The sequence below is a fragment of the Trachurus japonicus genome, chromosome 9 (assembly GCF_045865225.1).
Source record: "Trachurus japonicus isolate A0001 chromosome 9, Traja_1.0".
Lineage (NCBI taxonomy): Eukaryota > Metazoa > Chordata > Actinopteri > Carangiformes > Carangidae > Trachurus > Trachurus japonicus.
Window position 1 is genome coordinate 11,092,407 of NC_140915.1, and position 27,095 is coordinate 11,119,501.

Below are 27,095 nucleotides of genomic sequence, written 5' to 3' on the forward strand. Positions count from 1 at the left end.
CTGTGACACAGTTTGACAATGAACTGTAGGTTTTACATGTTTTTATTAGTGCAAACTCAAACTTTCAATACCTGAAGGCACAGATTATGATAAAGGGATGTGGAGAGCTCAAGGCCAAAGGAAAGAAAATGTAATTTCATTATGAATCACTGAACTGAGATCAATATGTGAGTGTGACATTGGTCACACATAGAGACAAACTCCTCTTAGTCTCAGTACTGAATCTTTATTGATGTTTTTTTTTTCAAGGTTGCTGTTTGGGGATGGGAGAGTTTACAGTATGAATCCAAATGTTGTGATTAGAACCAAACACATAAACCAGTGCAGGTTGAGTGCATTTATCTGTTTTTCATATAAAGTGGAAAACAGACTTTGAGGAAACTTTGTTTTATGAGGCATGGTAAATAAAAAAAGAAATCATTACACATGCAAAAAAAAAAAAAAAAAGCTTAGCTGCATGATAAGTGTGGTGCTGTGTTATTTTTCTACTTGGAGATTCCTTTTCTGTGTTATTGTCTCCATATGGTAAACCCCAGCAGGCACATTTTGTTGATTATCTTTGAATTTGTTGTTCTTTTTGAGGCTTTCATTTGAGTTTGCACAGTGAGAGAACGACATAAAAGTTAGTGAGGAGAGGAGACGACCACATCTTGGATGGTGACAGAGTCAATGAAAGCATGAGCAAGATGTTTCAATACAGGAGGATAGGACTTGATTAAAACAGCTTAGTGGTTGAGATGATATAATACCCACAGGTAAATGGTTCCAGTCATTTGGTTATTTGAACATAAATGCTTTTCTACCCATTAATTTACTATTGTGAGGGACTGAAAAGTAGGGATAAGTACAGTAGATTGGAACCAGTGTATCTGTCGTCTGGTATGTAGAGAAGAGAAGTGAAGAGACATTGAACAATGGTGAGTATGATAAGGACAATCAAGTATAAATCTGCAAATTCTATTGTAAACTTTGTTAAGAGGAGCTGGAACATGTTTAGAGGAAGAAATGTACACAACATGATCACAGTAATCTAATATTGGAAGGATCAGTTGCACAACAAGTCTCTTTCTGACACCATTAGTAAAATATTTCCTGGATCTATATAACATATTAATCCGATCATAAATTCACTTTACGTACAATGCTATCAATATGCATATTGAATAACAAGGTGGGATCCATCCATACACCAAGATGTTTAAATTTGTCAACCTTCTGCAGAGGTGTGCCATCATTACAGGATATAGTAAGAGAGCTTCATATAGATTTCAGTTTTGTAATTTGTTGTATTGTTTTTGATGTTCAGTTAAAAACAGCAGTTTAAAAACCAATAAAATATGAAATATATTTAAAATAAAACTCCTCTTATTCCATTTTTCTTTGTAGCCAACAAGAGGTGCCACCTGTATTGTCAGTCAAGGGAAACGGGAGACGTGGCGTACATGAAGCAGCTGGTGCATGATGGGACGCGATGCTCCTACAAAGACGCCTACAGCATCTGCGTGCGCGGAGAATGTGTGGTAAGGATTAGTTTGTTAACACACGGTGTTAAAAAGCTGCATTACTGTAGGTAACAGAGCACAGCACAGCAGCAGCAGCAGCAGCCGCCACGGGCTTTGAGTTAGAGGCTTTGAAGGCCTCTAATGAATGACACAGTGTGATGTTGGTAAACTGCTCGATCAGCATTAGGCTCAGCTTTTGAACACGCTGCGATCAGATGCAGAGAGCTCGCCGCCCGCTGCTGTTTTAGGAGCAGGTCTCATAAAGGACAAGCCTTATATAAAAGGCTTTGATTCATTACTGCCAGCGTGACAGAAATAAAACGAGAGTGTCAATGTATATAGGCAGCGTGAGTAAGAATCACGTCGTCCCCGTTACAGCCTCGTTTTCATCTCGGTGCGGCCTCAGCGTCTTGAAGCACTGAAGTGTTTTAGCTGCAATTTTAAAACTACACAGCTTAACATCTTTAGCACCAAAAACACGTCTTGGAGTTGACATCTAAGGGATACAATAAAGTAGAAGCTTTTTGGCTTCTAATGTGCACAAAAACAGAAATGGATGCTCAGAAACATCATGGCACGGCTGCTGTGTCCACATGCACAAGATAAAAAGCCTTTATCATGATGAGTAGATGTAAATCAAAACCAAAGCTGCAATTTTGCGGCTTTGTGTGAAGAATTTTTGGTGAAGGTGAATTTTGTAGTAATCTTGATCAGTGTTTTTCAACCTTGGGGTCAGGACCCCATGTGGGTTCGCCTGGAATTCAAATGGGGGCACCTGAAATGTCTCGTAATTGATTAAAAAAAAATATATATATATACAAATATTTTTTCAACTAATTATTAATCTTTTTAAAATTATGACATAAATCGAGTTCAAATCAAATGCAGCATATAAACATACCTGAGCTGGCGCATCTTGATTGACGGGGTTGCCAGAAATGTGTGATGTCAAAATGGGGTCATAAGCCTGATCTGATCTTATTTTGAAAAGAGTTATGACTGAAAAAAGAAAAGCAAAGAAGTCAATTTTAAAAGTTTAGATACTGTTTCATATTAAAACTGAGTCTGGGAGCCACAGTCTTAACTTCATAAAATTTTATTTAAAGCTGATAAAAGAAGAAAAGGCTTCCTGCTGTGCAACAACACACCCAGACAGACACAAACAAAACAAAACAAACAGACTGAACCACAGATAATAACCTCAGTTGTCCATGTCACAAAGTTTCTTTCTGTTTTTCTTTCCTTTTCTTTTCTTTTCTGTTGTTTTGGCCTCCAGAAAGTTGGCTGCGATAGAGAAATTGGCTCGAACAAAGTCGAAGACAAGTGTGGGGTTTGTGGTGGAGACAACTCTCACTGCCGCACAGTCAAAGGAACCTTCACCAGGACGCCAAAGAAAGCTGGTAAGACTTCACTGAAAACAGAAGAACATGCTTAAACATATGTTTGTATTTAATAACAAAACAATCTACAGCTGTGTAACGTGGTTTGCAGCAAACGTGACTCCAACAAGAGCAAAGGACGTTTTGTAAGGGACTATTTTCAGCTGCGGATTGATACACAATTGGTGCATTAATGTGTTTTTGCAGCAGCAGCGCTTGGGAACAGCAGGGTAAAGCATCATGGCTCATTGCTGTGCTTCAGTTGGTGATTTAAGATGGTGGTTAAATGCTTGGAGAGACGACTACGACCTGCAGACTGAAGGGTCATGTGACAGACGTGACGAGTCAGTCATTAGCCTTTTAGCTAGCTTGTTTACGCTAGCTGTAAGAAAGTTAGACCGGGAAACAAAAGACAAAGAGGAGAAAAGTCAGAGAACAAAGAGAGCACAAGGTGTAAAAAGTCATAAAACAACTTTATTGAACCAACATTAACTTTATTTGATAACATTTAAATGACATTAGCCTCCACAGCTAATGGGTAAGCTAGCAGTGAGCATCTTCGGTCACATGTCTCTCTACCTGCAGGTCGTATCGTCTCTGCATGTGACGTCTTCCTCCTCCGTTCCTCACTTTACCTTCACAGGAACTGGAACTATACTTTCTTTGCATGTTACCACAATCAGTGCAGGAACTAAATTATATCTTGGGTAAAATTCGGGGTTACGACGTGAGAGGTCCTGGTTTGTGGAAATTAAATGTGGAGTGGAGCTTTTCTCCGCCTCTGCAGCTGTAACGAGAGCGTGCAATCCTTTAAGCTCTGATTTAAAAAAAACAAACAAAAAAACCAAAGTGGCCAGTGCTTAAATAAAGATCTTGATTAGCAGAACAGATCCAACCTATGATTACCACTCCCACTCCTCCGCTTTCTTTTAACATCCAAAAGCCAACCCAACTATCGAAGTCTTGATTTCTAGAGAGGAAGATTAGCTGTGACTCACAGTAGTTAACGCTGAAGTGGACGAAATAATACAGTTCCACCTCTTTGCGGGGCACAGATTCAGATTCAGTTTTAAAACTCCATTTAATGTGAAAAGGAAGTGGCCTGTTGCGGCATTTTGTCCGACATTGTGCTGAGGTGCAGACAGACTCAAACAGGAAGGAGTGAGCACCTACATTATCCGGAAAAAAAGGGCTGCAGCTGGTTCATTCATTGAGCCAAAGGGGAAACGCAACACTACAAAAAAGCCCCAGGAGCTCATTCATCCAGACGGAGTCAAAAACCTGAGTCAGAAAAACTGAGAAAAGATGGATGATTACGTTAGTATTCATTCTTGTGCCTTTGCAGGGTGCAGGAGGTGGCTGCAGCAAACACCTGTGTGTGTGATTTGGTTCAATAGAAAACTAACAGTGAATATTACAGTAGCGCCGTGTATGAGCTCTGCGGCTGTGAGGACAAAGCTGTTTGTGTCTGAGCAGCGGCCACTTCGATGAAAGCTGAAATCTGCCTTTGATTTCTCGCTTCAGTACCATTTTCTCTTTGTAGGGCCCTTTAGGCTGTATCTGCGTGGTTTCACAAAGCAATACTAATTCTTCTAAGAAGGTTTTGAATAGAGGCGACTTCTTGACCTTGGAGAGACAAGAAAGAAATGGTGAAGTCGTACGTCGCTGCCACTAGATTTCTTTCAGAGCTTCCTGTCAGGTCTTATTTCAGTGGAGGTCTCATCACTGCAGTTCAGAGCTTCAGGGTTTTTTTTTTGTTGTCACAGAAAAAACAAGAAAAACTCAAACAGGACGTGAGTGAAAGAGAAAGAGATCATTACATTTGCAGACTCGAAAAGCTAAGCTAATGCTAATGGCAGCGTGATAAGGTTTACAGATATGTGGTCGCCAATAAAAGTTTTAAACAGATCTCATTTCTATATCTGATAAAAGATGAAGAGATCAGACAAATGATTGCAATGAATACAACATGAATATATGAACTAGATCTCATCGTAATACGTTCAACGCGTCCTTCAAAACCACACATGACAACCTCATGGTGAATAATAATAACAGCAGCTTTTATTGGCATTGGTTTTTCAATGAATGATAAAGTGTGCAGTGCAGAAATACTGAACTATGACACACAGTAGTATGAAGTGGATACAGCTGAATAGTATGGTGGCCCTGAGAGATCAATACACTTCTACTTAAGAAAACATTATGCAAATAATTTTTCTGAAGTTTTCGGAATTTGCAGCATGTTTGTGTCTTTGCATGTGTTTTCCTAAGTTGTAGTATATTGAACACCCAGGGCCACTGTAGTGTTTGCAGTTAACGTGCGTTGCTGGGATGAATAAAAACATCATGTTACACTGTTTATCAGCCACTTAGTGTTGTGCAACTTCTACATGTAGACATGTTGTTACATTGCTTTCATGCGCAAAGGGATAGTTCAACATTTTGGCAAGTTGGCCCATTATATTGCCATAATCCTTATAGTTTTAGTAGTAGGTTTGTTACTTTTAATTGTCGGTGCAAGCAGTTTTTCATTAAACTTATCAAATACACAATCCAACAACTCCAAAACGCTCTGATAACGTTCTGTTATTATCTCATAACGTGGTGAATGTGCAGGTCACAACTTGTCCACCAGAGCGTTTTGGAGTTGTTTGATTGTGTATTTGATGAGTTTGACGAGGGAAACCAAGAAATCCCATGAGCCTCCGTAGCGTAGCTCTGAGCAGCTCGCGGCTCTGCTCCGCCGTTCTAAAAATAGCTTGCACCGACAATTAAAGGTAACGAACCGACTGCTATGACTATAGGGATTATGGCAATGGGCCAATTTGCCAAAATGTTGAACTATCCCTTTAAGGTAGGATCAGACTACACAAATTCATATGCCCTGACGGCTTCATGTGCGCAATGTAGTGTTGCTAGTCTCCCGACCAAGACACAGCAAGAGTTTTTGCCACTGTGATCGTTTAATCACACAAACAAAAAGTTGGCTCGTATAAGCTAACGATGCTAACAACAACAACAGCTGACAAAAACTTTGTCCTTCCAACTTGTTACCAACTCATAACTTGAACATGGTCGACTCATCTGTGAAGTCGTTGCCAGCTACAAACTTAAGTGCAGAACTGAGACACAACTTATGAAACGATGTCGACTGTGTCTGTCTGGACACTTCTATCTAGTGAGAATCGCTGCCCCACCGGCTCGACTCATCAGACAAGACAAGACGTCTGGCTCGACCAGAAGCAGCACGACACGCTGCGAGTTTTTACATGGAAGAGGAAACATTCAGGACACAAATGAATTTGTTTTTGTCACAGCACCTGCACAAAACAGGTGGCATTTCTTTTTTCCACAATAAATAAATGCTCCAGGCAACAAAAACTTTTACAAACCGAGGCTAATTTAACACAATGGAATATATAACAGCATCAATGTGAGTGTCAAATGCAGCTCTGTTGTGACATGCATGAGGTCATAGGAGAGTCTGTGCAGATCTGAGTCATTTCTATTCACAAGGAGTGCTGACAGTCGTTACTCCGAACAGTCGGCTTAAGGACCTTTTTACTAAATAGCAGAGAAATAATTAGGCCCCATTTCTGTTTCTTTATCTCTTCATATAATTTGTTAATTTCTCTTTATATCAGTTTTCTAAGTTCAAGTTCTGCTCCTTTTTATTCGAGCCGCTTCTCTCAGGTTATCTCCTCTCTGCAGCCACGCTGGGCACACACACACACACACACACACACACACACATATATTAAATTAAAGCAAACAGAGCCTGGTCCACCTGTGATTTGCTTGCTGCAGTGTCGACTTGATTGAGTTAATTTTCTTATGTTAAAAAACTTCTCTCACGTTTATTTTTTTGTTTGTTTTAGGTTTTTTTTCAACAGCATGAAAACCTACATTTAACTTCACTAATGACTCTGTATTGCCTTCTCACATCCGTACCTTCTTCTCATGAAAAATTCATGGCCACACTTTTATTGAATGTGAAGCCACAACATCATAAAGTCAATAAAGAGCCCCCCCCCCCGAGAAAACATGGAAATGGGCTTATCTGAGAGGCCTCGACATGATGTGCCTCATCAATCCATCCATCCGCAGCAGGATGGGAGACTGCGCTGCGGTGAAACTCTGTTTATTTATTTATTTTTCCTAACATCTCACTCTCATTTAACCACCTCGCCTCTTTTAACAGGGAAACAGTTAAGCAAGAGAGCCCAAAAAGAAACTCCTTTGTTGGAAAGCACAATATGCAAGTATCCAGTGTCACTGACTTTTCCTTCTTCTAGTGTTTTCTGTGCAGCTTCTAGTGCAGATGGATGACTAACATCGTAGAGACATGAGCGATATAAGCTGCTGTGTCACTAATTAATTAAGTGTCTATTTAGGTCTGACTCTGATGCAGAAGCCGTCGCAGGCTCATTACAACCATCGAGTCTCTGAAACTCTGTGTGCCACGTTATTTTTTTTTTATTGCCTCCTCTTGTGTGTCATTGAATGTAAATTCAACGTCTCTGCTTCAGCGGCCTAACAAACTAATGATCCAGTCCTCGTCTAGATTGTGTGTGAAGTGTAGGTGGACCTGCAGTCGAGGACAATGTCGGCCGACTAGCAGCTGATTGATTCATTGATTGATTGATTCCTAAACTGGCACGCTGATGCTGATGCAGATGCTGATGCTGATGCTGATGCTGATGCTGATGCTGATGCTGATGCTGATGCTGATGCTGATGCTCCGTTCAGCCACATCCACAGGGGTCTTTTTAAACATCTGGTTTTTGGATGGCCGGTGTTTTCTTATCAGTCTCTATCCACCTTTTTCCGAACGTCAAAAACATAAGCCGGTTTTGCTCTTCCGGTGGAATTTTATGTTTTTACGTTTCTATGGTTTCGGTAGTCGCGGTAAATGCATGGTTTTTTGTTTTTTTTGTTCAATGAAAATCTGTAAAACGTATGGATCAATCCCGCCAGCTTTTAACAATGGATATCACACAAATTGACATCCGTATTAAAAGCCAGTGTTAATAGATCCATGTGTTTACCGCAACTATGACAACGACTGAAAACCATGGAAACGTAAACGTACAATTCCACTGGAAAAGCAAAACCAGCTTCCGGTTATCATTTCTATCATGCACCTGTTTGTTTTTTTAAACTGCCTACTGAGAAGGCATCATCTTCTTGCAAATTTTTGTCGTTTAATAATAATAACCGGTGCCATAAGCGTGCCAGTTGAATTTCTAATCAGCTCTGCAGTGGAGCTTCCTCAGGTGGCCCCAGACGTGTTGGACCAGCCTGTCAAATCTGACGGCGAGTAATTACACCTCGCCACAGCTCAGTCCTGGTGATTGGCAAGTGCCACAGTGAGGGCAGAAAATGAAAAAAAAAATTCCCCTCCTCAGTGTTGTAGCTCCTCAGGTCCCTGCTATGCTAATTACAGCCGCCTCCACTGTAGGTGATGTGCTTTAATTGTATGTGTGTGTCTCGTTTTTTTGTTGGTTTTTTTTGCAGAGAAACAGTGAAGCGTGAGGCGGAGGGGAGCAGAGAGAGAAACTGTGAATAACTAACATTCATTTTCATTTTTGAAGGGAAAACCCGAGGAGCCTTCTCTTTGCCCAAAGGAGCTCGAAATGTGTTTTTAAATGAAACAGAAGACTCTAGAAATGTGCTGGGTGAGTCACAGTAGGTTTGCAGAGCGGTGGACATCACTGGCAGAAGACGACTTTGCTGCTCTCTAGTAAAAAAAAAAAAAGAAAAGAAAAGAAAAAACCCAGACTGCCTTATTGAAACACGGCTACTCTCATTCATTCACATCCTGTCTGCACACAGTCGATAGCAACAGTTGCAGTTCTCCAACAAAACCCAGCAGACGGATGTGATGAAGCTGTTTCAATAGAAGCTGGACCTGCAGTCTCTTCCTTTCTCCTGCTCCGACTTCTCCGTAGAGCAAAGTGAACTCCGAACTTCTGACACATGTGTGATGTCCACCTCTGCAAACAGACAGATGATTCCTGTATCTGCTTAACTCACCTGTCTCTGTCTTATCTTTCCCTCCCTCCCTCTCTCCCTCCTCTTCTGCTTCTGCCGCTGCAAACTCTTGATAAAGGTTACCTTAAGATGTTTCTCATTCCTCCCGGAGCTAGACATGTGATCATCCAAGAACATGAGGCCTCCCCTCAAATTCTTGGTAAGTGCGACTTCGAATCACAAACACACACATGTCACGTGTGGAGTCGGGGGGGGAAAAAGCCTGAAAATAGCCCGTAACCGCCTACTCCGTCTCTCCCGGGATGACTTAACCGGAGCGCGGGGTGTAAAATCATAGATTACAGACTTTACATAATTTATTCCCTGTCACTTCCACAGGCTGGGAAAATGACTCTTCATTTTCTTCATTCATTATTCATCAGTCTATTAAAGAGAGATTTCTGTATTAATTTGCTGTCACCCCCCGCTGATCGAAAGATTTTTTTTATTTATTTAATTTGTTTATTTTTATCATACGGTTTTCTTGGAACGCCACTCGTCCATGATGTTCTCCATGACTACAGTGTTTTGAACAGAGACAGACTGAACAGCAGAGATCAAAGCAGCTGTTTGTGCAAATGCTCAGTAATGATGTTATTGACCGAGTCCTCCAACCTCAACAACCTCGCTCTGATCGATGAAAATCTCAGGAGTTCCTCCTGAAGGCGGCAGGTGTACCGGACCTTAGTTGTCAAAAACTTTCTACTGTTGCAGCTGTTTACTTCAGGTTTCACCTCGTCATTTCATTTTTATATTCTATTATATCGTCAGTAGTTTATGAATTATGGGTTTATTTGATAAAGATGCTGATAATTTGACTTTAGTGTGTAGTGATAAAACTGTGGCACTGTCCGTGGTGCTGAAGTGACAGATGGATTTATCTGATATTTTATATTTTGAGATTTGAGAAATGTGGAGAGTGACCTCGGTTTCCTGCAGAGCGGCTCTCAGAGCTGCTTCGTCGTGTTGGATTTTGGCAGCACATCCCCTCAACTGTCTATAAAAGTCCATAAAAATAGTAATTAACTCCAGACTGATTGACGTGACTTGACTTGATTAGTTTTAGGCACAAGGAAAAGACATGGCCAATATCCCAGAATGCATTTCCCATGAACCACCATTTGAAAGCAAGCTAAAAGCTGTTACAGTTTTCATTTATACACTGTTTATAGGTCACTTTTTAAACTTTTTATGTAGACTAAAATCTGCTGCATCTTATTTTGACGAGCCGCAGTGCATCATGGGGCAGCTCCGTATGACCCATGTACTTACATTACGTACGTAGGCGGCTCTGAAGAACTCAGCCTGTGAGTTAGTAACAACATCCTCAACATTACACAATCCTCATCCTCATGGTTACAGTAAAAAAATAACTGCTATCACATGGGAATCAAAGACTATGCTCGTGTGTCATATTCCTGTTTTGTGTCGATCAGCTGATCAATCCAATCTTTGCGGCTTTAAATGATAATATTAAAAATAAACTTTATTTATAGAGCACTTATCAAACAAATGTACAAAGTGCTTAACAGAGGAAATTAGAATAATAGCTATAAAGGAAATTAAATCAATCAATCAATCAAGACTTTATTATTAGACTCCACAGGTCCAGTAAGAAAAACACAGGGGATAAAATGAAACACTAGAATGACAAGAAAACCGAGCTCAGATCTAAAATCACTTTTGTTGATTTGTAACAGTCAGTTGGTCCCACCAATGTATAAATAGCAATTCATTCATCTTTAAATGAGCAAATTCAACTTGTCAGACCTTCGCAGGATCAGTCACAGTTTATTTTCAACAGGCCTGATGATGAGTGAGTGCATCAGCAAGCAACTCAGAAAAGAAATAATAAAAAAAAACAAAAAAACTGAACATCAGCAAAAAGAGACAAAAAGTTTTTTATTTAGTGTCTGTGAATCAGCAGCGGGGTCACAGGATCTCCACGGGATTATTATCAGACAGATGATTGAAGGAATGAAAGAGGCAGCTAATCATTTTTGGTTTTTGTTTCGCTGGTAGCCCGAGGAAAAACCCGACTCGTTCAGCATCTGTGGGGTCAGACGGGTCAGCGCTGATCTCCTCAGCCCGAGGCCGAGCGCCTCTCAAGCAGCGCTTAACACTCAAGTTGTTAATGTGATACTGAAAGTGAGAAGAGAATTAGAGACGCTCCAACACGTTGAACACAAGAAAAGTCTTTGAAACAGACGGGTGGTAAAAATAAATAACTATCCGATAATCCTATAAAACTGTGATTCTCTCATCCAAAAGGAATAATACCAAAATACATACACACACAAAACGTTAATATTCATCTCAAGACACCAGATTTCGTCATCCGAAAACTTCAGTAACCGACGTCTACAGTAAAAACGTACAAAGCTCACATCAACCTCAGAGACGCTCTCTCAGGATTGTCTGGACCAGAATAAACCTGCTAATACATCCAGTCTGCAGAGCCACAAAGTGATGCAGTCGTAGCTCCGTGTTGCTTCATCTCAGTTTTACTGTGGGTTTCAGTAAAAAACTAATATCCCCAAGTTTCCAGACTAGACGGGAGAACATAGCGTTTCCAGGAAGAGGATTACCGGTATGTTGGTTTCCTGCCTGATAATAAAAAAAAAGTTAATTATTGCTCTGCCCATATGGTTTCTGTGAAGAAAACTGTAGATTTATAACAAACTTATTTTGATGCTTTGTGATTTTGGTTGAAAACTCCAGCTCATTTTTAGCTGAGAATCTGTGTAAAACGGTCTTAATTACTTAATTAAGGCAGCTTCATGATACGATACAATGCAATAAATTAAGATAAAATATGATATGATGCGAAACGATACAATAATACGATATACAATACGATACTTTAAGATAGGATACAATATGATAAAATACAATACAGTACAACACAATAATTAAGATAACATAGGATATGGTACAATACGGTAATTTAAGATAAGATACAATATGATACAATACGGTCATTTAAGGTACGATATGATAGGATAAGATACGATATGGTAATTTAAGATATTATACAATATGATTCAATACAATACGATCATTTGAGAATTTGATAGGATATGATAAAATACAATACGCTATGAACGATACTATATGATACGAAAATTTAAGATAAGATACTATATGATACCATAATTTAAGATAAGATACTATATGATATGATAATTTAAGATAAGATACTATATGATATGGTACGATAATTTAAGATAAGTTACAATGTGATACAATACGATAAAAAAATCCTTTATTCGTCACATGATGGGAAAATTTACAGTATTGCAGCATTAGACATCGATAAAAGGAATAAAATGTATAATGATATGTTAGAAAAAATATGTTAAGAAATAAAAAATATTATATAAGTCCCTTCTCCAGCCAATGATCCTTGTAGAAAACAAACATAAAAAAAAAAAAGAAGCTGTATATGTATTTGTTCCAACACTGCATAAAGATACATCATTATCATCATCCAAAATCAAATACACAGCACATTTAAAGTCAGTTTTATTTTTACGGCCCTGGATCAGCGGTTTGCCTCAGAGGGTTTTTGACAGTTGTAAAATTGATTATGGAAACTGAACTGAAGCGTCAGTAAAAAAAAACAGAAGCAGTCACTTTCTGCTTCACACTCATAGCTGTGATAACAAGGCCGTCCAACGCTGGGGGCCTCAGAGATGTGAAGTCTTCTTATTGCCTCATCTTCTTCATCATTATCTGATGTCGCCGAGCTCCTCCATCTGCTCTGTTGCTGCGTCAGACAATCACCCTCCATTCATACGTGCAGAAATCAAATTTATGGCAGTCAGTGTGGTATGTTTCAAAGCCTCGTCACAAGGTGTTGACACCCCCGCTGATTACTGTAGATTGGAAACGATGACGTCACTGGACCCCCTGTTTCCCCCCCCTAGTCCCGCATTTATTCCAGCTCGGGCTCCAATCAGAGAGACTCAATCACAGGCATTCAGGCAAGTAATTCCAGTGCTGGACTGGCATGTACTGATTTTAACTTCATATGTGATGAGAGGGAACTATTCAATAAGGAAAGAAAAAAATACCAACGTTTCATGTTCAGTCGTTAAAATATTATGTTCACATTCATGTCCTGTTTGTTCAAGTTGTTTTACACCTACTCATCAGCAGCAGATGACATGAAAAACGGGATGATTGATGCAGATTTCAACCTTGAAAGACCCTGTATAGTCTTTATACTCAAAGATTTTCAATAACTAATCACTGCATGTGTAAAATATCTGTGTGGGTGGCCCTCAAACTGTGAATAATCATTAAAAAATATGTGCATATTTTACAGCAAAAAATTGAAATCCTCTTTTATATGACCTCCAATCTTATATAACAAAATATGTAATTGGTTGGTTACCTGCAGAACAAGTCGTAGAAAAGATCTCAAAACATGAAAAACATAATCGAGGGGAAAAAAGGATCATTTTCCGTTGTGCAGTTACACCTAGACTATTGAGATCAGCCTGTAGTGAAACAGTAAAATATAGTAAGAGAGTAAAATAGAATATCAAAAACAAAGTCACAGACATAATTGTGATTTTAATATTGACCAAAATAAGAGTTATTTTCTCTGAAGGACGAGGTCATTTGTCTGCTCACTGTTACAAATCACTGTTACAAAATGAACAAAAACGGAAATGATAAAATATACTAATAACTTTATTTATATAGCACCTTTTGCTTCACAAAACAATACAGAAGAGACAAACACAAATGCCATAAAACCATAAGAGATGGACCACCCAAGCAATACAGCAACACAAGCAATACAAGAACCCAACAATAAATTGGAGTGCTAGAGTTAAAAATAAATAAAAAGGGGGGTATACATGATCAAAACAAATAAAATGAGATACAATATGATAAGAAAAGATGGGATAAAAGAGTAAAGAGAGTAAAACAAAGAGCATCTGAGTAAAACTGAGATAAAATAGATCATAGGATGACATCACATACAAGCAAGTCTGTAAAAGCGGGTTTTAAGAAGTGATTTAAAAGCCAACACTGAGTCGGCATGGCATGCCTTATCTCCTCGGCCAGGTCGTTCCAAAGCTGGGGGGCTCTGATGGCAAAGTCGATTGTTTGGGTTGAATTAAGTATAGAGACTGAGGACAAACATGTCATTCTGAAGCATTTGCTAAAACAACAGCTGCTGTTTACATTCTCTGTCCCTGTGGCTGGAGACACACTAGAGGATGTTAGGACGCATTTGACAGCCTCAGACCGGACTAGGTGTGTAAGCGTCACCAACTGGGTGTCGCCACTTCAATACAAACACACAAAGTCGAGCAGCTATAGAACGAATCGCCTTGTTGTTTACAACTACTTCCGGGTAGAAAACCAACATGAGAACAGTAGTGACGGACGAGAGTTTCTCTATATCTCATTTTTCATGTCACTATATTACCGTTTAGACTAATCTGATGTTTGTAAAGTTTATAAAACCAATGACTGGACAAACATTACTATTTCTGTGTGCACGTTTTTGTAATTAGTCATGGTTGTCATAGATTAGCCGGGCTAACGATTAGCTGTTTAACTTTAATAACTCAGTGACTCAAATGGTCCATGAAAAAATATTTTCTCCAGCGGATATCTTAGTTACAACATGACTGAGCTAACTGGAGTAGTTTCATGTCGTGTCCGACAACGGGACGGTTTTAACAGCTGACGTCCTGGTGTTAGCTTAGCCACCGCCGTTAGCTTAGCCACCGCCGTTAGCTTAGCTGTCCCTGTCAGCTGCAGCCGCTGATGCTTTCTAGACACTGTGATTCCCCCAAACTGAATAAATACAACACATAGCAACACAAAACACACACACAGAAATAGTAATGTTTCTTCAATCATTTCAGATTTGTCTAAACGGTGATAGGGTGTAAAAAATATTATATATATATAGCTAAACTCTCGTTCGTTTCTACTGTTCTCTTTCAAATTACGTGCTGGTTTTCTACCCGGAAGTAGTTGTAATTTACAACAAGGCGATTCGGTCTATTGGAGCAAAGACAACAACACTTTATAATGTCGACTGTAAGACAAACAAGAAGCACCATTGGATGTACAGTAACTCAAGTCAGGTTTAATCACGCAGTCTGGATGATGTTGTTAAAAACCTGTTGACGTTGTGACCTTAAAACACTCAGAGTAATTGTGGGGGAAAGATGATGACACAAGTGCACACACACTCTCCACTTCACTGGTGTTATTGTTCAGTGGTGGAGAGCAGCTCGATTCCTCCTCATGGAGCCTTAGTTCATTACACTCTGATCTCCGCACAGTTGATCTCCGCCGGCTACACAACCAAAGTCAACAATGAGATCATGCCTGATTAACATACACAAACAAAAAGCATCCTTTGGAAATCTTGGGCACCACATTGAAACAGTCCTCATGACTCGGTTTAGATCTGAAAATCGTCTAGTGTGTGACCAGCCAGTGACTCACAATTGACTTTACACACAAATTTGAGGACGGGAGACTCGCTGAATAATTACTTGACGAACAATTTGACAATGAAACTCTCCACTGACGAGACTCAAACGCAAAGTTTCATCCCCGCCGTGCCGTGCTGTGCGTCTGGTTCAGCTTCAGTCGAACATCTTAAACTTGTCATTTTGAGCATCGCCGTTTTCCCCCTGCTGTCGTCTTAGCAACAGCATCCATCCCTCCTGTCGCTGTCATTCCATGTGAAATGACACGTGCTGATGGATCGCTGTGAGAAACATTTTCACACTCGCTCTTGTTTCAGTTTTCACTTAGTCTCCTGCTGTTTTTAGTTCTGTATTTCTATCAGTGCGTCTGTATCTCATCGGAAGCTTCTTCATCACGACCTCAAAGCCTCATGTGGGGTTTGTATGTAAGAGCTGAACCTGGTCAGATGTTTTTCTCTGGTGCTCTGTTTCAGTTTGTAAAAAAAAAAAAAAGCAGTTTTATTTCCAAAACAAATGCACAGTCATTGTTTCACACTTAGAAAGAAATAACAGTTTACAACGTCAACGCCCTTCACACCAGATGTTGGGAAATAATGTTAAAGCTGCTAAAATGGAACAAGTCGCTGAGGATATGAGAGAGGATTAAAACACTGTTGTAATTAATGTAAGTGATGAGATTTTATACCATTAAAAGATTATTACAATGCTAATTAGTGTTTAGTTCACCAGGGTCCCGGTGACAGGAAGGTCCATGGTGGGGAGGTGTAAAGACTAATTAATTAAAGGAACATTGAGAACAATCTCAGATCAAAGTCCTGACACCGAGAAACACATCCATGTTATGAAGACACAAGAAAAAAGAAAAACAACAAAAACTTGAGAGAAATAATCCACAAAATTACAATTCGTATTCATAATTATTCAGTAAAAAGCGAGAAATTGACATTATTTCAAATTTATTTCAGTACTGCTACTTTTTCAAGCTGTTTCCAGCTGATTTCATAGCTGCAGTGTCGTCCAATAAAATCACCAAACACACCGGTCAAATACAATGGCTGTGCTGTTATTTCACCTGTAGTTCATTGTGAATCATCATCACAAAAAGCCGTTTCACTCACAGCTCAACGGTGGCACCTCAGGTTTGTCTGGAAAGTCACTAGATGAGGTGCTTGTGTTGGAAAAGTTGCTAATTGGGAATCAAAGACAGATAAAGCTGGTTCTTCTTCAAAACATTTACAAAAGACACAGTACCTACCCATGAAATAAAGACAAGGTTAGAATATTCTGCTGTCATTTTTTTTGAAAAAGTTGCTGATTGGGAATCAAAAAGTTGATTAAACTTTTAAAACAACTTTAAAATTAATTCGAAAGAGCAGCAACCTGTAGAGAAATGTCAGCACTTGGCCAATCGACCAATAGTGCAACTTTATCACTCAGTCAGTCAGCGAGAGTTAAATTAAGACAGATAAAGCTCTTCATACCTATGAAATAAAGACAAGGTTAGAATATTCTCCTGTCTTGAATACAGGAGTCGACCCTCATCACATAAAAGGAAAAGCACATACGTAGTAGCAATGCCAATGAGTTATTGAATGAATGAAGAACTAATGAGTCATACTCGCTTACAGCCACAGCCGACACTCTGAATAATACGAGCACCAGAGGAACTGATCTGTAGCAGAGATACCAGGCTCTTTTCAGCATCTGTTAATTGTCATTTTTACAGTAAATGTATCAGATGTGACGCATCAAATGAGACATTGACGACCATAAATTTTCACTTCAGTCTCTCGCTTGTAGTAACTTGTTTGGTGTAAACGAGAGACTGAATTGTAAACCTTCAGGCCCCTCTGAGGGAACCTTTTTTTTTTTTTTTTTTACTTCCTTGTTGAATAATTCAATCATTTTCTAAGTGATGGAGAAAAGACGTTTCAAGTATGTGAGAGGCTCATCACTAACGACTGATTCCAGCAATCAAGAACCAGGCGACGGGGCATTACATCCTCAACGGCAAAGGGGAGGAGGTGAAGACCAGGAGCTTCATCGACCTGGGCGTGGAGTGGCACTACATCATCGAGGAGGACGTGGAGACGCTGCACACGGACGGACCTCTGCACGACCCCGTGGTGGTTCTGGTAATAACAACAACCCCCCCTACCCACCACCCCCCTCTCCTACTCTATCAAAGCTTCCTGTGTTGAGTTAATGCACAAGATTCATTTGTGTGACAGTGAGCGCTGTACAAAAAGCAGCAGGTCAGCTCCATCCTCCCCAACCCCCTGCTGTTTCTAATTAACTGCCCATCGCTATCTCATTGATAATAATTAATGAAACTCTTTAATTAACCAACCGTATAAGTTCAACTGGTCAAAGTCTTAAGATGTTCAGAGCAAAATGGTTAATGAGAGTGAAAAAGTAGGGGTGGGAGAAAAAATCGATTCACATAAATATTGCGAAATCTTTTTTGACGATTTAAATTTTTTTTTTTTTTTTTTCCAAAAATCGATATTTTTTTTGTTTTTTTTAAATATTGTGCAATGTGCATTTGTTAGCCTTTTTTTACATACAGAGATTACAGGTTTTGAAAAGGGTTTAAGTTCACTTTATAATGGAATATGTTAATTTATAGGCTCCTACAGTATTTGTGTGCAGATAAAAGTTAAAAATGCAGACTAAAAATCGAGAGAATCGGCAATATCGTAGAATCGCAATTTAAATCGAATCGCCATCCAAAAAATCATAGAAGAATCGAATCGGGAGAAAAGCATATCGTCCCAGCCCTAGTGAAAAGGTGGATTTGAAACCTGCAGCGTTTCTAAACCAGCACTGAAATATTGAGTAATATCCCAAAACTAACAGTGGATGGGAGTGAGGATTCTGGGTAATACAGTCACTTCCTCGGGCTCTCTCTTAGTGCAAACAGCACAAATCAAACCTGGAAGAGATCAAAGCAGGAATTAAAAGTTCTCCAGCTCTACAAAGACTTGATCTTGTGTCTTCATCAATGACATCACCTCTGGTCCTTGAGCGTTTTAATGACAGGTCTGAAATGAAAAAAAAAGCACACCCACGGTCTGCAGCCTTGATGATAGGCAGCGCAGACCGCACAAAAGATCATTAAAGGAGGCAGTGCAGGGAGAGGAGGCGAGAGGAGAAATTATAAGGATCTTTGATTTCAAAAGATTCATTTGTTAGAAATCTTTGGCCTGTTGACACGGAGCAGGAGATAAATGTACGTCCAGGCTTTCTGAGGATAGAGATGGTACAATGTAGTAATAATATATATATATTTATGGTTTTAAATGGTGAAATGGTGATAAATCCCTGTAGTTTTAGTGTTTTTTGGAGATTGTTCGAATAATAATAATGGATTACATTAATATAACGCTTTTTTATTGATACCCGATACCCAAAGCGCCTCCGACCACCACCATGATCATTCATACGCATTGTGTGGCTCAGGAAAACTGATATCCATCCATCAGTTTTCTACAACAATACATTACAACAATATATTACATAAGGAAATGTATTTGTCACTGTGGTTTAACAATGAAATTCAGTGTGCTCCTATCAGAGCAACAGGGAAAGAGATCATCACAAAGAACTGGATTGAAGATAAATATGAAATAGGAGAGATAGATGATTTAAAAAAAAAAAAAAAGATTAATTAATGAACTAGAAAATTTTGAGATCTCTGTAAACATGGGAATCAAATCCATGAGCATGCATACGCTAAAATTCAGTAGCGAAAAGTAGTAGCATACTGATCCTGATCGAACCACACATTTTGATATATTTTGATATATTATATATTGTTATATAATTTCAGTTCCAAATGGAAACTGGGTACAGAAGATGACTAAGAAGAAGAAAAGTGCCTTGGTGTATTTGCCCCGTGGCCCTAAGCACAGCAGGAGTCTAAAGTGCATAACCATACTACTACTGTATAAATAGAAAACATGGTAAATTCCCACAAAGGAAAGTGAAATAAACTTTTTTGTGTTTTTGTTTTTTTTGCCACACATAACAGCTAACAAAAAACAAACTGCTTGGCTAATGAGTGGCAATAAATCATCTTGGAAACTGACATTTTAAGAAGCCAAATAATGTTCATGTTCATCAGAGTTAAATCTGGTGTGAGGAGCAACTCAGACAAACCAGTCAGATATGAATAAATAATATAAATACTTCAATTAACACTGATTATATGAGTGTGACGTGTTTGATCCAGTTAAAAGGGACAAAATAAAATCATTTGCAGGTATTTTGACATTGAAGTTGTTCTCTGTTGCTGTGGCAACGTAAAGAACCAGACGTGAGTCACGGCGACTGACTGGAGATCCGACGTCTGAGCGCTGACAGGTGGACAAAAGAAAGAAACTGTGGAGCATCATGACTCAGACACCGTCCAATGAAACACCAGCGTTGTTTGAGACGATAAGAGATTCACACAAACCAAAAAACAACCACATTGAAGCAGGAAGTCGCTCTGACAGTGATGAGAACTAATTTATGTATATAAGCTCCTCTCCCCTCCACCTGGAGCTGTCACTCATTTATCTCCTTATTATCACTGATTAGGATAAAATACATTTAAATTATCTTAATTAAGCAGGGACACACTGGAGGAATTTTAAAAACCTGGTTAGACGTGTTTTCTCGCATATTTATATTCATAACGCACCCTCAAAATAACTGTGAAGTGATGACATTATATTAGCTGTGGAGGCTGCAGAGAACCACACGACTGTTTTCACACCATGCTGCAGAAAACCACAAACGTCTACAATGTCCATAAAATAATAATAATAATATCCTAATCATAAACTTTATTTATATGGAAGCTTTCTTGACAAAGTCGCAAGGTGCTGTACAGATTTTTAAAAAATGATTTAAGATAGATAAAACAAGGAGAAAACTGACAAATAACGACCCATCCAATGAAAAACAAGAGCAGAGAGTTTTTAAAATGTGTTAAAAAGCCATAAAAAAATAAAAAAAAATCATTTGTATATTTTGATATCTGTATTATATTCAGATTAAGCTACAGTGGAAGTCTGTCAGAGTAAACACAACATGTTACATAATGTAAATACAAACATATTTATCCGTAATTTAACAAAAGATATCTTTGTACTGTAAGGTGCAGCACATTTTGAACAAATAAAAAATGTGTGAGTTGTGATTAACAATGAACAGTCATGTGATTGTTTTTTGTTATTGTTTTTTTGTAGTTAGCTCTAATGCAGTGTGCAGCATAGATAGATAGATAGATAGATAGATAGATAGATAGATAGATAGATAGATAGATAGATAGATAGATAGATAGATAGATAGATAGATAGATAGATAGATAGATAGATACTTTATTTATCCAGAGGGAAATTCAGCTCAGCGTGTTCGCTCTAACTGCATGAAATAAAAACCACCACACATCCGGTCCTCTCCTCACGTCACTGCTCCTTGACATTTTGTTCACTCAAACTTTGTTTTATTTTAAGGCCCCTGCACCCAAGCAGCACTTAGATTTTTTAAGTCCTAAATCCTCTGGCTCTCTCTCTCTCTGTCAGAGTCGGTGTCGTTTCGCTACCGTATTATTTTCGTCACTGGCAGTGGCACGCAATGAATCGAGGGATCTGCTGCTACCTTTTGTTGTATGTGTGTCTCTGCCGTCTTTCAGGAACGTCGCGCTAGGAACGAGAGCAGCTGAATTACAGAGTGAAACAGAGATAATGCCCGAGAGACCCAGATTTTATATTTCTTTTTTTTTTTTTTCAGAAGCAGGGTTATTAAAGCAGCTTTAAGTCACAGCTCCTGTCGCTTCCTGCACAAACCAAACCACCCACTTTACAAAAAGAAAAAGTGCCCTCGGGTCCAGAAAGAGCGGAAATTACTAACGCAAGTAGAAAAGAAGTAAAATGAGATTTGATTCAAATAGTAAAAACATTACCCTGTGGCTTTTTAGTATACATCATCTGCCAATGTGGTGCTGAATAGAAATTAATCCGTCCTTCTTTCATCATCTTACTAAAGAACTGATGAAATGATTCAGGCAATGTTAATACGATAATTCATTTCTTTCGGTGTCGTGCTCTCATTTCTGCCCTTTGATACTCTCGTGTGAGACTTTGAGTCTTTTTGAGGAAACTTAAGTTTTCACAAAAACAACAATTTCACCTTTTGCTTGAGCTCATTAAATGCTGTTGTGTGTTTCTCCTGCAGGGACCGCGGCTCATGTGAGTTAAGTGCCATTCACGCGTGGGCTGAGTGAGTCTGAATAATCTGACAGGGAAATAATTACAGGGACACGACGCTGAAGAGAGCAGCGGCTCTGACACAAGTTAATTCACAGTTTCCCCACGAACGCAACTTTCTCTGAAAAGCAATTTCAGAAAAAAATGGAGGAGGAGGAGGAGGAATTTAGTTTCCTTGTAATTTCAAAAACATGAAGTGTGGTCTCATTTCAGAACAATAAAAAAAAAGATGGAAAATATCAGTTTTGTGCAAATTATTCAGACAAGTGGACACAAGTGGAGGATAACAACACAAAGCTGAGCCGTGTGGAAAGGCTGTTTGGATCAAATCATAATTCTGCACACCAGGCTTCAGTTGTTATTAAAATAATTTTATTCCATCTTTCAGAAAAATGTCACAAGAAATTTATCAGCGAACTTCATATGAAATATTTCTCCACCTCAGCCGAGCATCAGTTTGTTTTTGTTTTTAAGCTTTCCAGGTGCTAATGAAGACAGAGCTAATGAAGGATCGGTGGTTGATCATTAGGTTTTACACGTTTCTGCTCAGCTGGACGAGCTGCTGCTTCTACTCCAGTTACTGATCACTGAGCAGCAGCAGTGAAGTTAGAAAAAGCTTCAGACAAACAAGAACACGTCTAGATGCAGTATATCCTGTCCTGAGTTCAGAACCAGAATCAGAATTACTGTTACAAAGCTCCTGAATAGTCATGGAAAAGCAACGAAAAATGTAATTTGGAATGGATCCAAGATATAAATATTTCTAAAATAAAAAAAGAGTAAAATAAAAATAATTCACATGTTAATGTCTGGATCAGCTTTTAGATTATGTTACGAAACCACCGAAGCTGCAGCACAGTTATGTTCATAAAGAAAAACCTGAATCTGTAAAATCATCTGATTCATACAATAAGATGAAGTTTGATGGTTTTAGTTGTGGAACAAACAACAACCCCAAATGAACAATACTGTAGACGACTTCATCAGATCCAGTTCCAGCTCCACAAATGAAGCCACTTCTTATTTTATTCTTAAGATTTCAACTTTATTCTAAAGTTAAAGTTCAAATAAAAGTCCTCCTCAACTTTGGTGAACACTTCTCTGTCCTAAATCTCACAGTGACAGAATTTAAAACTTTTTTTTAATTCACACACTTTCTGCGCTTCCTGTCACTGTGTCACAAAGTGTGGAAATTAAGAACTTCACTTTAGTTTCGCTTTAATTTTTGTTCCTTTTCATTCTTATATTCTTTTTTTTCCATTAAATAAAAACTAAATTAACAAAAAATTAAATAAAATCAGATATTCAGATTTGGTTGCTAAAGGACATGACGTCAACTCAGAAGACTTTAAACTCGCAGATTACCACTGTTAGTTTTATGATTATGTACTGTAAAATCACATACACCAGGAGATAATATGTTGATTAAATATTAGATAAAATCCCATCGAAATAACTTTAAAGAATCGATAATAACGTGAAATATTCAGTGTTTTGTCATCTGACAGCAGCAGTTATGTAATCCAAGTATAATCTCTATCTGTCTAATCTGTATCTGTGTTAATCCCTCCAAACCTAATACCAACACCAACTCCTGTCTGACGCTGCTGGGAACAACTCAACTCCTCTAATCCACTCAGCTCTGCACAGCTGTACTGTAGGTTATACAGTACCTGAGAAATATTCCAGATGTTTCCTAGAGGAAAAAAGTCCAGAAACATCTGGAGGAGGAGGAGCTGAACTTGGCTTCTGTCCAGTAACAGCTTGTTCTCACACCACCGACTTTTTTTTCCCCTCCTGAAATCAAACCTGATGCATTGATTTGCACAAATTTGCAATAATGTAATGTAAATATGACTTTTTTTTGTTTTCTCCATTTTGTCTTCCGCTGGTTTTGCAGATTATACCCAAGGACAATGAGACGCGCTCCACTTTAATGTACAAGTACATCATCCACGAAGACTCGGTGCCCGTGAACAACAACAACGTCATCCAGGAGGACACGTACGAGTGGGCGCTGAAGAGCTGGTCGCCGTGCTCCAAGCCGTGTGCCGGAGGTAAAAGGACAAATTACCATCAGATTGGAAAAAGAAAAGAATAGATTTCTACTTCTTCAAACGCAATTATCTGACGTCCAAGCTTCAGTCCCACGGTCACAGATCTTTGTGTTTTGGTCAGGTTGTTGTTTTATCCCGCCCTGTCAGCCTGAAAGGGTTCTGTTGAATTTTAAAGACATTTGATTATTATCGTTTGTAGTACTGATAAAAGGGAAATAGCCTCAAGCAGATATAGGGGCATTAACCCTTTCTAGGCCACTCTTTTAAATACTTTCAAACCTGGACACTTACTGGAGAATAATGGAGGATTTTTTTTGTGTTGTTAGTTTACTTTTTCAAATATTCTCAATTTATTAATTCTCTTTTTGCTGCACATCAACGTCAGTGAAGTTACCATACAGTATGGTTCTTTACCCTACGAGTATAATATGTATATATATATATATATACATATATATATATATATATCATCGAGAGGAGCCAGCTGAGGTGGCTCGGGCACCTGTATAGGATGCCCCCTGGACGCCTCCCTCGTGAGGTGTTCCGGGCATGTCCCACCGGGAGGAGGCCCCGAGGAAGACCCAGGACACGCTGGAGTGACTACGTCACTCGGCTGGCCTGGGAACGCCTTGGGGTCCCCCCGGAAGAGCTGGAGGAAGTGTCCGGGGAGAGGGAAGTCTGGGGATCCCTGCTCCGACTGCTGCCCCCGCGACCCGGACCCGGATAAGCGGTGGACAATGGATGGATGGATGGATGGATATATATATATATATATATATATATACATATATATATATATATATACGTATATACAGTAGGCTATATCAAAGAAAAAAAAACATATTCTAAACTTGAATACTTAGTTTAAAGTTGGATAACTCTATTTTATTTGTCCAAAATAAGTTACTGAATGTGGTGGGTTACCAACATCCAACCTGTGTAAAAAACACAATTAGCCTCATATTAAAGGACAATTCCAGACAAATTCAACTCAGGGCTGTATTTTCCTAACATTTTGGGTCTAAAAGAAGGAATCTGAAGATTTTTAGTTTAATTGCTCCTGTTATGCAGTAGTTGTGTCTATCCCTGCATCGCCACGATAGCGATGAATGGGACCGGATGCAAATTCCGCTGCTTTGGCTGAAAATCTTCAGATTCCTTCTTTTAGACCTAAAATGTTAGGAAAATACAGCCCCTGAGTTGATTTTGCCCGGAATTGTCCTTTAAGTTGATAATAAAACATGAGCTGCATTAGTGGGTTATTTTAGGTGATGTAACCGTGTCTGCTGTGAAGTTAGCGTTTAATCGGCTGCTTCAGCTTCTTGCAGCATCAAAATGAAACAGGATTGACAGGGCTGTTTGTTTTACGCTTCGTCACCTCCGTCAGCCGCACAGGGCCCGGGCGGGAGGTGTCGTGTGACTGATTTGCGTGTTCGTACATCTGTTCGTTTCAACCCAGAAACATCTCGACCTTGAGGGAATTTTTTCTGCCGATTTGTCAGAAACAACATTCACTTTTTATTAAAACGTGAACTGATTTATAAACTGCCGGTCAAGGGTCGTAACGCATTAAACACACGTTTCTGACCAGATGTCACAGGCTCATACAGTAATTATGACACAATTGAATACATTTATGTAATGGGACGAAATGATGAACTGATGACATAAAAGTCAACTCAATCTGACATAATCATATTACACAATTACATCTCTGGAAACTATTCAACACTGTCATGACAGAAAAGATGATGAAAAAATGATAGGTAGGACGAACAATCATAGGCAAGGCAATTTTATTTGTATAGCCCGTTTTTACAAACAGACCCTCACATCACCCTTTTAACAGGGAAAAATCTGAGAAACCTCAGGGTGAGCAACAGGCACGACAACCTGCTGCTCAAAAGTATTTGCCCCTTGTGGGATTAATAAAGTTGTTTGAATTGAATTGAATTGTATTTATAAACTAATCAGATCAGAATTTGTTTGTAAACTAAGTTGAAATTAAGAAATTCTGCACTTTATACTTTAAATTCAGAATTTCTATATAAAAACAACAACAAAATGACTGAAGAATTTAAAAAAAAAAAAAACTGAATTTAAGTATTTTTCCAATACAAATTTCTCATAGTCAAAATTGACTCACATAACATAACATAACATAGCATAGCATAGCATAACATAACAGCATAAACTTTATTGATCACAGACTGGAAAATCACTGGACATTTTTACTTAAATTTACCTTTAAAGGGAACGTGTTGCTGTTTTGTGTCTGTTTTTGTTTTTTTGGTTAATGCATAATGTAGATTACTGCATGGTTAAAAACCTTGGCCTCTCTCCCGCAGGGTTTCAGTACACCAAGTACGGCTGTCGAAAGAAAGGAGACACCAAGATGGTCCACCGAGGATACTGTGACGCCAGCAAGAAGCCGAAGCCCATCCGCCGGATGTGCAACCTGCAGGACTGCACGCAGCCTCAGTGAGTTGTTGAACACACCTGGACTGGAACTGAAGACATTTGAGTGTTGATGTGACTTTTCTCAGGATCAGTTCAGTTCTATTTCTGTCTGTGGTCGAGCGGGAGTGGAAGTTAAAATCATCACTAAGCCGTCTTTTCAATGTTCAGCCGTCTTGTTATTTTGTCTCATTATTCATGATGCGTCGAGGCAAAATGACTTCTTGCCAACAATCCTTTGCGCGGATGTATTCGCTCTACACGGATTAAAATAGATGAAGTGATAAAACCCTGGAAACAATAAGCAGCTAATTAAATACATCATGTAGATTCAAGGCAGGGAGTCGTGCCAACAGTGGTGTAATATCTTCATATCACCAATCCTGATGCTTAAAAGGACTTTTCTTATATCTAACATTTTTTCTTAGATAAATTATCACAAATTCTTAAAAAAAAAACAGCCTATAACCAAGTTGTTTTGTCAAGATTTTATGTAACTGTAACGAATTTCAAACAGGAAGATTTGACACCGACACATGTTGTTGTTGTTGTTGTTGGTGCAGACAGAGAAATAAAAGCAGACAGATACTGTAAGTATCGATTAACAGGAGCCACGCAAATCACTTCCTGTCCAGACCGCACAGCACTACGGACTGAGGCTAATCTATTTATAGAACAACGAAATGGACACAGATGGGTCGATTGTATTATCAGCTCATGACCGTGACCGTCAGCGAACATGCAGACATGAAGTCGGCCTTGTGCGTTTATGTCCGGAGACACAAGAAGAAAAACCTACAGATGCATAAATAAACTCCACGACCACGTGCAGCTTTTTGACCTCGGGCACCGAAGCAAGAACACAAGAGCACATTCACGTCTAATGACACACTCCGGGTCGGAGGGAAAACACCGATTTTACGTCAACGTCTCG

The 27,095-nt window shown here is 39.0% G+C and overlaps 1 protein-coding gene across 1 annotated transcript in view; it reads left to right on the forward strand.

Annotated features, from left to right (window-relative positions):
- Positions 1 to 27,095, forward strand: part of adamts3 (ADAM metallopeptidase with thrombospondin type 1 motif, 3) — a 222,104-nt gene that overhangs the window by 179,672 nt on the left and 15,337 nt on the right. Inside the window, exons 16-21 of the mRNA XM_085785926.1 lie at positions 1,387 to 1,520; positions 2,779 to 2,902; positions 8,997 to 9,077; positions 17,362 to 17,525; positions 23,548 to 23,704; positions 26,053 to 26,185. Coding sequence (XP_085642052.1) covers positions 1,387 to 1,520; positions 2,779 to 2,902; positions 8,997 to 9,077; positions 17,362 to 17,525; positions 23,548 to 23,704; positions 26,053 to 26,185 — 793 coding nt within the window. The remainder of the gene's footprint in view (positions 1 to 1,386; positions 1,521 to 2,778; positions 2,903 to 8,996; positions 9,078 to 17,361; positions 17,526 to 23,547; positions 23,705 to 26,052; positions 26,186 to 27,095) is intronic.